This window comes from Aulostomus chinensis, chromosome 8 (assembly GCF_037954235.1).
Source record: "Aulostomus chinensis isolate RoL2024-O1b breed Wild chromosome 8, RoL_Achi_v1.0, whole genome shotgun sequence".
NCBI classification, from domain to species: Eukaryota; Metazoa; Chordata; class Actinopteri; order Syngnathiformes; family Aulostomidae; genus Aulostomus; species Aulostomus chinensis.
In genome coordinates this window covers 2,150,001-2,164,115 of record NC_141327.1, presented here as the reverse complement: position 1 = coordinate 2,164,115, position 14,115 = coordinate 2,150,001, and the positions used below count along the sequence as shown (strand labels likewise).

The 14,115-nt window shown below is 48.7% G+C and overlaps 1 protein-coding gene across 1 annotated transcript in view; it reads right to left on the bottom strand.

The window, feature by feature from the left end:
• Positions 1-13,581, bottom strand: part of vegfc (vascular endothelial growth factor c) — a 42,429-nt gene extending 28,848 nt beyond the window's left edge. The window contains exon 1 of the mRNA XM_086210031.1: positions 13,116-13,581. Within this exon, the coding sequence (XP_086066157.1) occupies positions 13,116-13,232 (117 nt within the window). The 5' untranslated portion in view covers positions 13,233-13,581. The remainder of the gene's footprint in view (positions 1-13,115) is intronic.
• Positions 13,582-14,115: the final 534 nt, after the last annotated feature.

Sequence of the window (14,115 nt, the reverse complement as noted above, 5' to 3'; positions counted from 1 at the left end):
GCCTCCGTCTGCAGCCTTGCTAGCAAGGACTGAAGATGCTGGACTTGCTAATAAAACAAATACGGCACCAAGTGGCTAAGTTGCCATCTCAACCACATTTTTCAGGAGCCCGGTGGAGGCTTCTGGCTTTTCCAACCGAGAACAGAATTCCAGTAACAGACTTCCAGGATCAGTCCATTATCTCCGCCGGGGAATTCAGAGACGGGATCTGGTCCATAACAAACCCCCTCCTCAGAGAGATCAGGGTCCAGCGGCCCCTCCTCATCCTCCGGTGACGAGGAGACTTTGACATTCAGAAGCAGAGACTTGTGTTTGTTGACAGAGACAGAAAAGCACATTTTAAATCGACTTTTTACGCAACCATGGAAGAGTTCCGCAGCGCAGAATGATGCACTGATCTCTCTGTCAGCACTGGACTGATAACATTGATGAGATGACCAAATTATTTAGGAGTAAAAAAGACAAATATCAGATGTCACTAAAGGCTGAAGAGCTGTTTCTGTTCATCCTCTGCCAACTGGATCAAGGTTCCTTAGTCGGCCGACCGGACAGAAATGTGGTACTTCAACACATCCTTACGTTTGCCATGTCAGAGTTATACAGTACTCAGGTACCCAGTTTGTGTTTGTTCTTACTGCGTTAGCATTTATCACTACGTGTACTTCATAGCACGGCGGGGGGAGTAAGCCAGAGTCCGGGTGAGGAGACCAGAGAGACGGCTGGTGAACACAAACGTGAGCGTCAGAATCACAATCAACAGCAAACCTCTCACGGTTGATGATTGCACATTCACACAACACAACAGGAGTCAAAGAGAGCACAGAAACAGAGGAAATCAATCAGTCAAACACACTCAGCGGTGCTGAGGCCAGAGAACCCACCCACCCAAGTGGAACTGCAACCACGCCTGGGTGGATCAAAATATCCTTGATCTTTTTAGAACGTCCTGAGGAAGTAAAAAATATGACCCACAATGTCAATTACCTCATCATACTGACAGATACTCCAAAAAATACTGCTTCCAGACCTAGAATAAGCTCACTCAGCGTTCTTCCCTGGACCACAGTCCCTCGTTACAGTTTTTGCATAATAATTCATAACGTTCTTTTATGAGTTTATTATCTAAAAATGTGAGCAATGTTAAAGAGAGAGGGGACCAAAGCCCCGGATCTGCTGGCTGTGACGCTCTCACTTCATTATGCATTCCATCCGCACTGACCCCCTTTCACCTCCATTCACTCCCAATTACTGCACCCCCATCCCCTATTCAGACCCGCACAGCCAAGCACACAGCGGGTCAACTGGTGAGGTCTGCAGGTCAGTCTTTGCCGGGTCCAACGTCAACCGGTTAACCTTCAGAAGTCCAAACTCTGTGAATGAGCCGTCACATACCGCAGTTCAAAGAGCGCCAGAAGTCAAAAGCTCTCCAACAATATGGCTGACTGCCGGAGGCCGAGAGGCTTTTAAAAATGTTTCACACTTTAACAGATGTCGAGTTGCTGAGGCTTCTAGAAAAACCAGATCATTCATGAAAACTTCGCTTCCACGCGAGTTATAAGAGCGCACAGCAAACACAAGCCTGGGAGGCAGAGGTTGGAAAACACAGAACTCTTGATCCTGCAGACGCGGCTCATGTGGTCTGACCTGGCATTAACACGCGGGAGGGATCCCATCACCCAGACCGGGTTTAGGGGTGGTCTGGTTGACCTTGGTTATAATAAAGGGCTGAACTGACAGACAGGTATTCATATATAGGACGACCTTTGGGAACCAGCGCTCCGGGCTGGGCTGGTCTGGTTCAGGTCTCCAGGCGCTCACCGACGCTCCCCCCGGTTGTTAGGGTCACTATAGAGTCGCTATGTGGACCAGCGAAACTGCAGTAACTGATTTACCAGTCGTCTTCATGTTTGCTGAGTGATGCACCACGGCTGTCGACCGGCTCCGTCTGACATTTCCACCAACTGTGGCCTTTCTGGGCTTCCGTACAAAACAGCATGTTTACACAGAGAAACCAGCAGCAGACAGTGTTCAGGTGCATAGTTGAATGCAGGTCAAACAGGCTTGGAAGCATCAGAGCCCAATACACACCGGCCTCATGCGAGAGGCATCGCCGTGCCGACAGCGAGCCAGCGGGCTGGCGAGGTGGCGAGGCCATGCAGCGGGGTTTGGAGATCATGAACCAAACAGAAAGATTCACATATCGTCACCGAACGACTCCTCATAAACTGCAGTTTTATTACTTTCAACAGCTGATATTTGTTCCTCCGCCTCAGTCGGAGCCGTGACATCACGAGCTGGCACGGATGTGTAGCCGCTGACGGCCACTTTGATGGTTTGAGGGACGAAAGGAAGAGACGGACTGGCGGTAAAGAGTAAATAAAAGTGCTGATGTTTGGCAGTCAGGTGTGTAGGCCGCATGTGTGTGTGTGAGCGTTCTGGATACACACGTGGGAGTAATCTCACCCGCCTGGTTTCCATCTACGACAATTAGGGCGATGAAAGCCGATGCTCACACACTCACACACACCTCCACGGTCAGAGCGGCGGTGTGTGTGAGTGAGTTGCTAGAACCTAAAGCTATTTTCTTGAGGAGGAAGAAGAAGAACAATGAATGACCAGACACTGGATAAATGTGGGTCTGGTCCTTTAAAATCAACACGCTAGAATTCGTGCATCATGGTTGCGAGCCTCCACCAGCCAGTCCAGATCGAGTCCACACGCCTGTCCGTCCAGATCCACGCATGTGGCAGTCAGCGGCTGCGCTGGAGGCCCAGAAGACGTTCGTCTGACTGGTGTTCTGGGGCAGCACGATGGCGACGCCTGTGTTTATCTCCCGCCTGCTGGTTTTGAAATACGTCACATGGCCTCCCAGTCTGCTTGGGTATATGTCTACTGGTCTGGGTACTGGTGTCTCCCAGTCTCCAGTCAGTCGGTCCCTTCAACATCACACCTTGATGTTTAATTCACATCTACGCTCAGACTTTTTCACTGAAGGGTTTGTTCATATCTTTATGCAAATTTTATTCAAGGAAAACTCTGTTTTCTGATTTAGAGCCTAAAATCAAGACAAACCACAACCCCCTGAGTGAACCCTGGAACAACATGAAAACCAGAAGTCAGGAAGTTCGGTCTGACAGCTGATGCAACAGGAGACATATTAAAAGACGTGATTGAATATTTCCTTAACCCAAACCGAGAGCAGGATCTACTGGGCAGCAGAAAAAAACTTGCGTGAGGTCACGCTACAAAAGCAGCACGGACGGGAGGGGCCATTTCTGAGTGTGACCTCGAAAAAAGGAGGAAACGCAGGAAGCCAGACGAGGACAATGATTAACGAAATGTACCAAGAGCAGCTCAGCTTAGGGTCCCATGAACACCATGTAAGGTTTCAATGCATGTGCCGATTTCTCACCGATGCAACAGAGGCTGAAGACAGAGGCAGAGAAAAGAGAAAAAGAAGACCTCTCAAGGGTTGGAGGTGTGTTCCGATCCGATAACATCTGAAACATTCCACATAAATACACAGACGGAGGGAAAATGGCCGCCTTCCCTCCGTGCAGCAGCTATGACAGGAGTCTTCAACTCACAAAGACGTTTTTCCCTGCTGCATTAACTCTTTGTGACTCAATCAGTGTTTATTTATCAATGTGCAACGTGATTAAAAAACCCTCCACGCAGTGCATTCGCATAAAATAAAGACAAGACAAAACAAATACTGACTCCAGAATCCATTGAGAGCCATGCACACAAAGCTTGGAGTGACTTGTGGCTACTAAAAACAAGGAACTGTCCAAAAGCCGTAATCTGGTACAATCCACATCCTCACTACGCAGCCGTATTCTCAGTAACCCACAAACACTTTGATTTGAGACCAAAAAAGACCAACTGTGCCGCTTCCAGTGGACCAACTCGCTCGAGCTCACTCAGGTTCATTCATCCATCCAATCTTAATGCATCGTTTGTTGATTATGGGACAAACACGGCTGGATCAAGAAGACAAGGTGCTTGAGAGTTTGTCATTTTGGGACAGTTGCTGGACAGCTGGACAGTCTCCGCTAGCCTCAAGCTAAATATACGTGGCTGGGTCTTCCCGGATGTTGGGGTCCCAAAGAAGTCATGCTAGGGGAGGGTGCTGAAACTCCCCAGCAATAAACTGTCAGTGCCAACATGTCTGCCCGACTGGATTAGAGCGCAACGCAGGTGTCCAGGCTCTGCTTTGGTACCGCTGAATAAACGTCAGCACTGTAGATGCTGACTGGGCTTGGCGAGCCGTCCCCCAAAGGGCACGACAGGCAACAGGAGCATGAGCACACGCGCTGCAACACAAGTAAACATCATCAACGCTTCACTCTCACGGCAGCAGGCAATCGTCAGATCAGCTTAGCTTAGCGCTAGCTTAGCTAGTAGCCATTGTTCAAAACACAGTGAAATGCCTCAAAGAAAACAGTCAAAAGTGTCATTAGCCAGTTTTGTTTGTTTTATATTCATTTTTGTTAACGTGGGAACTGAGCAATAAGCGCAGGATGTAACTGATGGTGTGCTTCTCTTATTTGAGTTTATTCGTGTGTGGCTGACGTTTCTTATCATGACCAAGTTATTGTTTTTTTAATGCTCATGCACCTCCTGGACTGCACTTCTTTACTTGTGTTTTCCTCGTGCAATGACAACAAAGAATTAGCCACTTCAGCTCAGGCACCTGTTTAAAAGCACCGGTTTCGCCCCGGAGGAAAAATACATTTTTTCGGCTGAAGTTCTGTTTCAAGACCCTCTTTCTTCTTGATGCAGTTGATGTGATTTTTGCAAATCGCAGTGATTCATTTTACTTCTCTCCTCCCCACTTTTTGTGCCCTGAAAGGGGACATAAATATCCCACAAGGTCAGCCCCTGAATGCCCGCCTCCACACCTCTCCAGCGCCAATCCTGATGGATTCTCATCTAAACCCTAACTCTTCAGTAAATCCTGACTGTAGTTTTTAGCACCAAAAAGGAGGTTTCTGCTGGCACAAACTTTGGCCCCTAAAGTGTTTTTGCCTACAACTAATCAGACCTTATTAACGCTAATAACACATCTTAAAACGTGTTTTGTTTGTTTTGCATTTAAAGGCATTTTTGTGGTTTGGGTGGCAACAATATCTGGCTCCAGCTTGCACCAAATTCAACACAACATTTTTGTGGTTTCATGTGACACACAACCATCACATGACGGAGTTTATCAAACTTTTTATATCATTTAACTGCTAAAAAAGCCTTTATTTTTTCACCATCCATCCCCATGGCAACAGCGTTTGTGGTATTTACATTGATGCCACAAATATGCAGAACAGAAGCTGTGTGCGTACCCCAGCCTGAGCGAAGTTAACAGTTTACGTTTAAGCACAGATGTTGGACACTTATCTGGGGGGGGGGGGGGTACAGTGAGGCTGAACTCAACAGTCTGAGTCGACATCAGAGACGATTCTCCCAACAGATTGCTTATTACACACCACATTCTTTGGTGAGCCCCAGGGTGTTGTGAAATATGGGTAAGAGACAGACAGGAGAGAGAGAGACAGACAGGAGAGAGAGAGAGAGAGACAGAGAGAGAGAGACAGACAGACAGAGAGAGAGAGAGAGAGACAGACAGAGAGAGAGAGAGAGAGGCTGAGGCGGTTGGGGGGAGAATAAATAGAAACTGAGAGATGAAAGCTTCATAATGTCGTAATGGGGTCAAGACAAAGGCAAGAAAAAAAGAAAGAAAGGTCTTTGATGAGTTTCTCCTCTTGGGCAATTTCATTCTGCTGGCGTGAGAGTTGTGGAGCCACAGAGAGCAGGAGAAAGACATTGGGACAGACTGAGATGACGTGGGTGTTTCGCCACATCCGTCTGTCTACCTCACAGCTCAGGGTCATCCACAGATTAAACGAGGCTTGTAAGTTTGTGGCGGGCATCAGCAAGCCTCAAGAAACCGTCATCACCTCAAAGCATCACTGAAGTCAAAAGGCAGCAGTCTGATTTAAATTTGAGGTATTTGTCTTTGGAACGTACGTCCCACAGCGTCTGAGGGCTCTCAGGCGGAAGATCAGGACTCGACCTGAGCAGTAGGACCTGTAGCCAGAGCGCCAAGGTGATTTGAACAAGGTGCAAATGCTTCCTGTGTCAGTTCCTGACTGGCACGTCTGGCTGTGCGTGAACAGCTCCGCCTTGGACGGTTTCACAATCTAGCAGATCGCTGGACGACAGGACAAACTGACGGAAATAACAGCGTCCGCTAGATGTGAAAACACCGTGCTGGAATTCTTTTGAAGCTTCGTGTTTTCAGCCATTTTCTGTTAATTGTATATTATTAATCAAGGCTGAGTAACTTCCAGCTATGCTGTAGTCTTTTCTCAGCCACACGTTCCCCTACCGTCCTGGCAACCATTCTTTCATTCATTTCGCTGAGGTATGAAATATAGCAAAGAAGATTAAAATAAATTGAGACTAATGGCTATAAAAAATATAGGAAAAAACATTCACTGATCCGCAACACATGATAAATATTGGCAGGCACGTCAAGTCAACGCGTCAGCAGTAAATGGGCCGGAGCAAGAAAGGACTTTTCTGAGTGCGGTGTTCCAGAGTTGTAAAATCCAAATGAATGTCAGTGAGTGCAACAAGTTTCTCAACCTAAAACAAGCATGGAAGCTTTGCTATCACTCAAAGGGAGGAGCTGAGAGAATTAGCCCACGTTACCAGGTTACAGCCATGTTGATTCACAAGCCTGTACAAAGTGAAATCAGACTGGGGGAGGGCAGGTTGCCTTCCAAAGGGCAAACTGCTTGCCAATGGGCTACCTGCTTGCTAGTGGGCTACTTGCTTGCTAACATGCTACTTGCTTGCCCACAGGCTACCTGCTAGCACTAACCAGCCAGTTAGTGGAGTGTTAAGATGTGGCAGACTGTCCAAGACTTCACCTTCAGGTCAACAAGTCATCACAAAGTCAATTAACGCATCACCACAACCACAACCACCCTTTCCTGCTCCAATTCCTGCTCGAATATGATTCAGTTGCATCGACTGATGTGTTTAGAAGGAACCACACCCCTTTGATTCACCCCCCTTTCTCAATAGTCGTGACCCCTCATAATCAGGTCTCAGGGTCAGCATATGAAAAGTCATCTTTCCTGTAGAGCCAGGAGAGACAAAAGTGCATCCAGTCACACTTGCTTTAATGATCTTTGTCTGGGGGGTAGAACCTGTGGAAGTGAGTAAGAAGCAGGGCCTTGGTCTCAGAGGGGACCAGGTCCAGAGATGGGAGAGCTGCTGGAGGGACAACCATCCCCACAACCCTCCATCCATCAGAACCTCATGGTGGAGGTGGAAGCCGCTCTCGTTTATATGACATAGTAGAGATGATTAAACAGCATCTAAAGGATTAAAAACAAAAAGCCCTGTGGGTGGAACTCCAAGCTTCGTGTCTGACAGCCCCGTACTGCTAATACCATCCACACGGGGAAACATGGGGGCAGCAACGGGGAGACCGACTGGGTCTGACGAATGCAGTCCAGTGCAGACGGGAGTTTCACAACTTCAGACTAGACTAGATGCTTCTCATGCGAGCGCGAGGGTTTCCTCAGTCCCCCCGCCAAACCACTACTGGGGTGGTTTTGGGACAAGTTTTAAACTCTGCTTGAGGGGTCCAACCAAAGCCTGGGGCAGAACCTCTCAGAGCAACTAAGACCTGAAGATGCCGGTCGTGATGCTTCCCAGTCTGGCAGACCATTTGGACCAGTGACAGGTTTCATATTGAGTATAACGCAACATCCCGGCAGTTCATTCCCCCTCCATGAGGATGATAACGTTCTGTTTTTATCAAATCTGCCTCTTTTTCTTGTTGATTATTGTAATCTCTTTGTTGAGGCTGTTATTTATGGTTCACTTGAGCAGAACCGGTTTATACTGGCAGCAGTTGCTCGCATTTCCTCAGCCATCAACCCTGAATCAACTCCTCTCTGAAACAGATTGCATAAGTAATGATAAATCACATAATCCCGATGAATATATCTGCCAAAACATGTCTGATGTTTTCTATTCCTCACAGTGTAGATTTAAATGTTAAATAAATACGGCATCAACCACATAAACCTGCACTGAGACAATAAAATTGTGAAACAGAAGTGAAGACGTGAAGTGAAGCGAGTACTTTTTGAAGCCGCTGAATAAGCCTGCAATATTGGTGGTTGCAGATTTGTCCTCCAGCTACAGGGTCAGAGTACAATGGACCCAAGCTTTCAAAATACTGAGCCCAGACTTGAGCCAGAGTCTTTCTCAGCTGCTTCTCAGTTTCAAACAAAGAAGTACACTTTTCAACATGCTTGTAATCTTAGATCTCTGGCTTCGGCCACGTTAGAAATTACTCATAAATTAAGACCAATAAATTGCCAAAAACAACAAATGTGGCTGAGTACTTCAGGCAGTTTCTATTATTAGCCACTAAAGTATGTAGTGCAGGACAAATGTGTGTAAAGGGCTTACCCTCACAAGCAATCCTGCAGAAACCTTCTGCGGCACATTCCTCAGGTTCCAAGGAAACCAAGTTGTAGAAAGATAATGAACACGTCAAGAACAGGTTAAAAGAAAACAAAATAAAACTCTCTGGAAAAGTTGTGAGGACAAACAGCACACAGTGGGCTTGAACTGGGAGGCTAAATGGGATTTTTCCTCCGCTTGAAGCCAAATGTTTTAAGTCTAATGAGCCGAGGAGAATCCAAGCAGAGCCGTTTACAGGTGCGAGCCTCCTGGGGTTCCCCAGGCCAGCAATCACACGTAGATTTCTGGACCGAGGTCAAAGGGATTCGCTCACGTTTAAGGTATTCAAAAACTAGCAAGTTCAGATGCGTCAAGACCAATTTCCTCTCTGGTTCTTTTTTCCTAATTCAAATTCAAACTCCTTTTTTTCACCACATCAACCAACCACCAATCAGCCGTACGACCTTTAACACCTCGAGGACGAAAGCGACGATGATCGAAACCAACTTTGCCCTTGTAGGACAAACACTGACACAGGACAAGAGATTCAGAGACTCCATCAAAAAACAAACAACAAAACCAAAAAAAACCCTGATGGACAAACGATCCGGGACTGAGAAATCTCAGTTAACATTAAACTCTCCAGACACACGACGATCACGAGTCCAAGTTCTCCATACAGACTTCCAGCACCTCTGCCACAGCTTGGAGTTCAGTCAGGAGAAACTGACAACAATCACTGAAGAGAAAATCCTCCAGAACTCCATCAGCAGCCTCACAACCCGCCAAGCCTCTGCTACCAGAGACGATAAAGAAAGGAAGACACAAAATGGGAACTAGATAGCAGAGACCATCTCGTCTAATCCAGAATCCCAGAGCGACGGCGTGATGCTAGCCCACACAATCACGTCTCCAGACACCGTTAAGGTCCGCAGGTTCACGACAACGCACCCAAAATCTGATCGTGAAACCACAACCAGCAGTTGTAGGATTGAGCACTTACATGAAAACAAACCAGAGCAGTGTAACATTAGCATAAAGGACTGAGTCTCCTGTTATAGTTTTATAAAGGTGTTGGGAGACACACACACACACACACACACATGCGCACGCACAGAGTTTTGGTCTTGGCGAGGAGAATGTCTAGAATATACCAGCCCATGATGCGTAATGTCCTCCAGGATCAGGTTTGATGTCAAACACTTGACTCACATGACAGCCTGCTCAGTGTAGCTGCTCCAAGGGCCGCGGCCCCGCTCAGGTAACCCCTCGCCGACACACCAGGTGTCATTTGCCAAAAAGATCTGACTTTTCAGGCTCTGACATCACAAGCACGGCCTGGACGTCTGTGCTCGGTCGCTAACTGAGGCTGAGGAGAAGCGCCAGTGGGATTTAAACACTGGTGTTTTCTGCAGAACTTCATTCAAGCAGGAACGGAGCAAGCTGAGTGTGCGGAGAAGCCTCCATGTTGGTTGACATTCCACACAATCTGAAAAAATAACCCTCCCGCCTGGTTCGGCCAGGTTAGCCCCAGACAGCAGGGACCAGCTGCTATCACGTTTCATTAAAATTCCTCCGAGGAGCTTTGACGGTGGAAGACATGAGCTGAGAAAACGTCCTCCTCCCAATTAATGTGATCAAACAGCTGCTTGTTAGTGCTCAGGATTTAACCCTCGCGCCCTGCAATGCCTCTGTCCAAACCACACACTCACACACTCACACACTCACACACACTTGACCCCTGTGACACCTGTCCTCATTGGCTCTTTTCTCTGGCTAATTTGAAAACACTCCTTCCTAATCCCCCCCACCCCCCCACCCCACCCCACCCCTCCCTTGGAGAATGTCCCCTTCATCTCTCGTCCACTTTCTCTACCGGCTCAGTTCTAATCTGCTCTGCTGGCGCGACATTAAAGAGACGCAGCTTTCAATGGCGCATCCATCCAACTGTTACTATAGAACATGTCAGACCAACAAAAGCCAGCAAATATCAGTCCTACCGTCTTGATTGTTAACAATACACGTCGAGCTTACAATCAGTGTGTGTGTGTGTGTGTGTGTGTGTGTGTGTGAGTGTGAGTGTGAGTGAGTGACCCCTCAGATCCGGGGGCTCAGCTGCTGAAGCCGCAGCCAAGATTTCAACAATATCCAACACACCAGAGCAGAAGATTACAATCGTTTAGGAAAATACACTCAGAGATTTGGCTTCTTGCTCTGACTGCTAACACTCCTTTTGTTTTCACTGGACCGAAAGCCAAACACACATCAAGAGAGTGAGAGTGATCCTCTTTAAAACCAGGGGGGGTCTGAGTGCACCCACACACCTTACAGGTCAGTACGTGGGTGAATGAGTTGATATCTGCTCATGCTGGTACACTCTCCTGAATAGATCATCAGGACAATGGAGTCCATGCACACTTCCTGTGGCCTGGGTTTATATTTTCTGGTTCACATCGCAACGAATCCAGGATTTGGCGAAATGAGGCTGAAGCCTGGAACATTTGGAACGGTTGGGTTCCTTGGAGCCCAGAACAAGGAGGCATACCTCAAGTCCTAGACCTTGGCTGAATTTGACGAATTAAAATTAATAAAATTTTTCAGAGGCATTTCAAAATAGTCAGAATAAAACATTTCATGGAGAACTCCTGATTCCAGTCGCAGGGGGACGTCAGAGTCAGGATAATGAGCTCATTTCCTGTCGGTTGTAATGATGATGAGAGGGATTTGTGAATGAGAGGAGAGGTGAGGAGGCCCAGTTATCAGGCTCCTCGGTCAAACTGGGAGGCTAGAGAACCCCAGGGAGGCTGGAGAACCCCAGGGAGGCTGGAGAACCCCAGGGAGGCTGGAGAACCCCAGGGAGGCTGGGGCTCACCGACGGAGCCACGGTCACGTTAGCAGCTGACGGGAGGAGGGACAGGAGGAGCTGCTGCTGCTGCACCTGCTGGTGCCGCGCTGGTTAGACGGTCCCCTGACGTAGCGGACGTGGCTACGTCCATGAAGGTGTGTGTGAGGCGTCCCACCACATTTGCCCCTGGCTCAGGATCAGAGGAGGTGGGTGGGGGTCAGAAACTGAGCCAGTTCTCTCAAACTTTCATTCCACAGTGAAAGCGTAATATTTCACAAACGAGTGTTCCAAGACCAATGTAGATGAAGCTGATTTCCCCTCCTGGGGGGTCCTGGTCGTCCGCGGGAGCCGCATGACCCCCCTACGATGTAATGGAGCCACATTCACTGGGTCCACTAACAGTGCCACCTGCAGAGATTTGTCGTTTTCACTCCGTCTGGAAGCCATGGGTGAAGACGCTCGCACCCCAGACAGAAAACTGTCAATCAGACTGTCTGAACATTTTGTGTGATCATTTTGAAACAACAAAACAATCTGAGTGTGACATGAATGGAGCTCGTCCGTCCTGGGGGGTGGGGGCTCTGACACGCTACAAGTGCAGCTCACCAGTGTCCTGGTGAGCCTGATGGAGCACTGCTGGGGTCTCGTAAAAGGGGGGGCCGTGAACTCTGAGAGCCAGAGTCAGTGCATGACTGCCTGTGGCCTGTAGGGGGGTACCAGCTCAAGTCAGCCCCCCCCCCCCCCCCCCACAATGAGACCTCTACCCAGAGCGACACGCTGGCCCCCAGGTGTTTAGGGTTAACATGTGACTGCCAGCAGCGTTTGGAGGATTAGCCCGTTCAGTTTCAGGCTGGATGCGGGCCAGAACACCTGCGACAGGTCACTGATCAGTTTGGTTTCCAGGCAAATCCCAGTTTTAGGTTTCAGATCCAGGATGTAAACGGCCTGGGTTCCAGTCGGTGGAGCAGGAATCTCTGACTGCATGAAGGCCTGGTTTACTCTTTGTTTCATTTTAAGGTCAGAAGCGGGTTTTTTTTGTTACACTCACTGTCTTTTTATGAATCGACTTAAGAACTGAGACTGTCTCTCTCTCTGCAGGTTGTCCTCAGACTCACCTCCTTCACTTGGCACATGTGAAAAACGCTCCTTAATCTTAAGCCTCACATTCCATAAAATAACAGGATGAAATCAAACCGTTTCAGGTTGAGATCAAACATTTCAGCCTTTGAATCTGCAAGAGTGACAGCAGCAGCACGCGGGCCACCGGAGGCTCCCACAGGCTTCACATGGGGGTGAGGAGGTGGGACAGCGTGGGTTCCTCCAGCTCCTGATGAAGCTGTCCTCTCACTGGGATAAAAATGGGGGGGGGGGGGGGGGGGGCAGTGGACCTGGGATTTTGCTCAGAGGCGTCAGGCTGCACTGACACACCTTTCACATTCCAACGCAGACCCAGCACTGACCAGCCTGCAGGATGAGCCGTCCCCCCTCCCTCAGACATGGAGTCAGGGACATGGACACCTGTTGATGAGGGTTCATACATCACCCGGATGTTGATCACGAGGCTCGGCAGGTTTGATTACAGGTGGTCGGTGTTGAAATGCACGTGAAAGGTTCCTGAGTGTACTGGGGGGGTTACAGGACCTCAGCGTGAGAACCCCTCATCTGTAACTCGTCACAATGACATGTTGACCATGTGAGCCAAGCCTGGTGGCCTCCGGTGGTCCCCCCTCCCCGGCTGGCTCAGGTGAAGCAGGAGCTCCACACACTTCTCCCCCGAACTTACCGGCTCATCCACCCGCTCCGGGTCGTAGTCCTCCTCATAGTCGCTGTGGCTGAGGTCGCTGGCCAGGCTGCTGTCCAGCAGAGACGCCAGGAGCAGAGATAATCCCAGGAGGTGCATGGCGAGAGTCCACGAGTGTTTACGATCCGCCAACCATGAGATGAGGAATCCAAAAAATCAGAAACGTCCCCTGCGTGTGTGTGTGTCCCCTCTCCTTCAGCCCCTGATCACACTCTTTCATTTGCTCTCTCTCTCTCTCTTTCTTTCTCTCTCGCTCTCTCTCTCTCTCTCTCTCTCTCTCTCTCTCTCTCAGGGTCCGGGTCCAGGTCCAGGTCTTGTTCCACAGAGGGGCAGCAGCATGTGTATGAACCCTGCTGTGAATGAAAGCCCGGTCATATGGAAACACATAAATCCGCTCAGAGAATTCGGGCAGGAAAACCAGCGACCTGACTTCAAAATAAAAGCCTGTCGCACGAGTCTGTTGGAATAAACGTTCATTTACTAATCGATATTTTCTGATGACCTCTACCGCCGCCTGCTGGTGACTGCATGCGCCGCCGTCACCTCCACCTCCTCCTCCGCAGGTGCAGGAGCGACGCGGAGTGTCGCCTTCAGGCTCCGCTCGACTTCTCTATTCTATTTTTATTTGTGGAGTTTTTCCTGGATGTGTCAGCGGCTCAGCTCCGCTGTGGAGATCCGCATTTGTGACATCACTTCCAAGTTGGAGCCAATCCAGGATGATCAAGACTTTTCACTGGAAACTCACAGAACATGCGATTGGTACTGCTGCAAAAAATAGATAAATGTATAAAAAAGAGGAAATAAATTCTAGAGGAAGATTCTGAGGGAGGAAGTTTACTTTTTAAAGTTGATTCAACGACAGAAACATAACCGGACAGAGGATAAACACACAAACACAACAACAGCATCACAATAACAAACACACACCTGCCATCACGCATGCAAACAAGCCAGAGGCCCCGCTCAGTTGGACGGGCTTCCT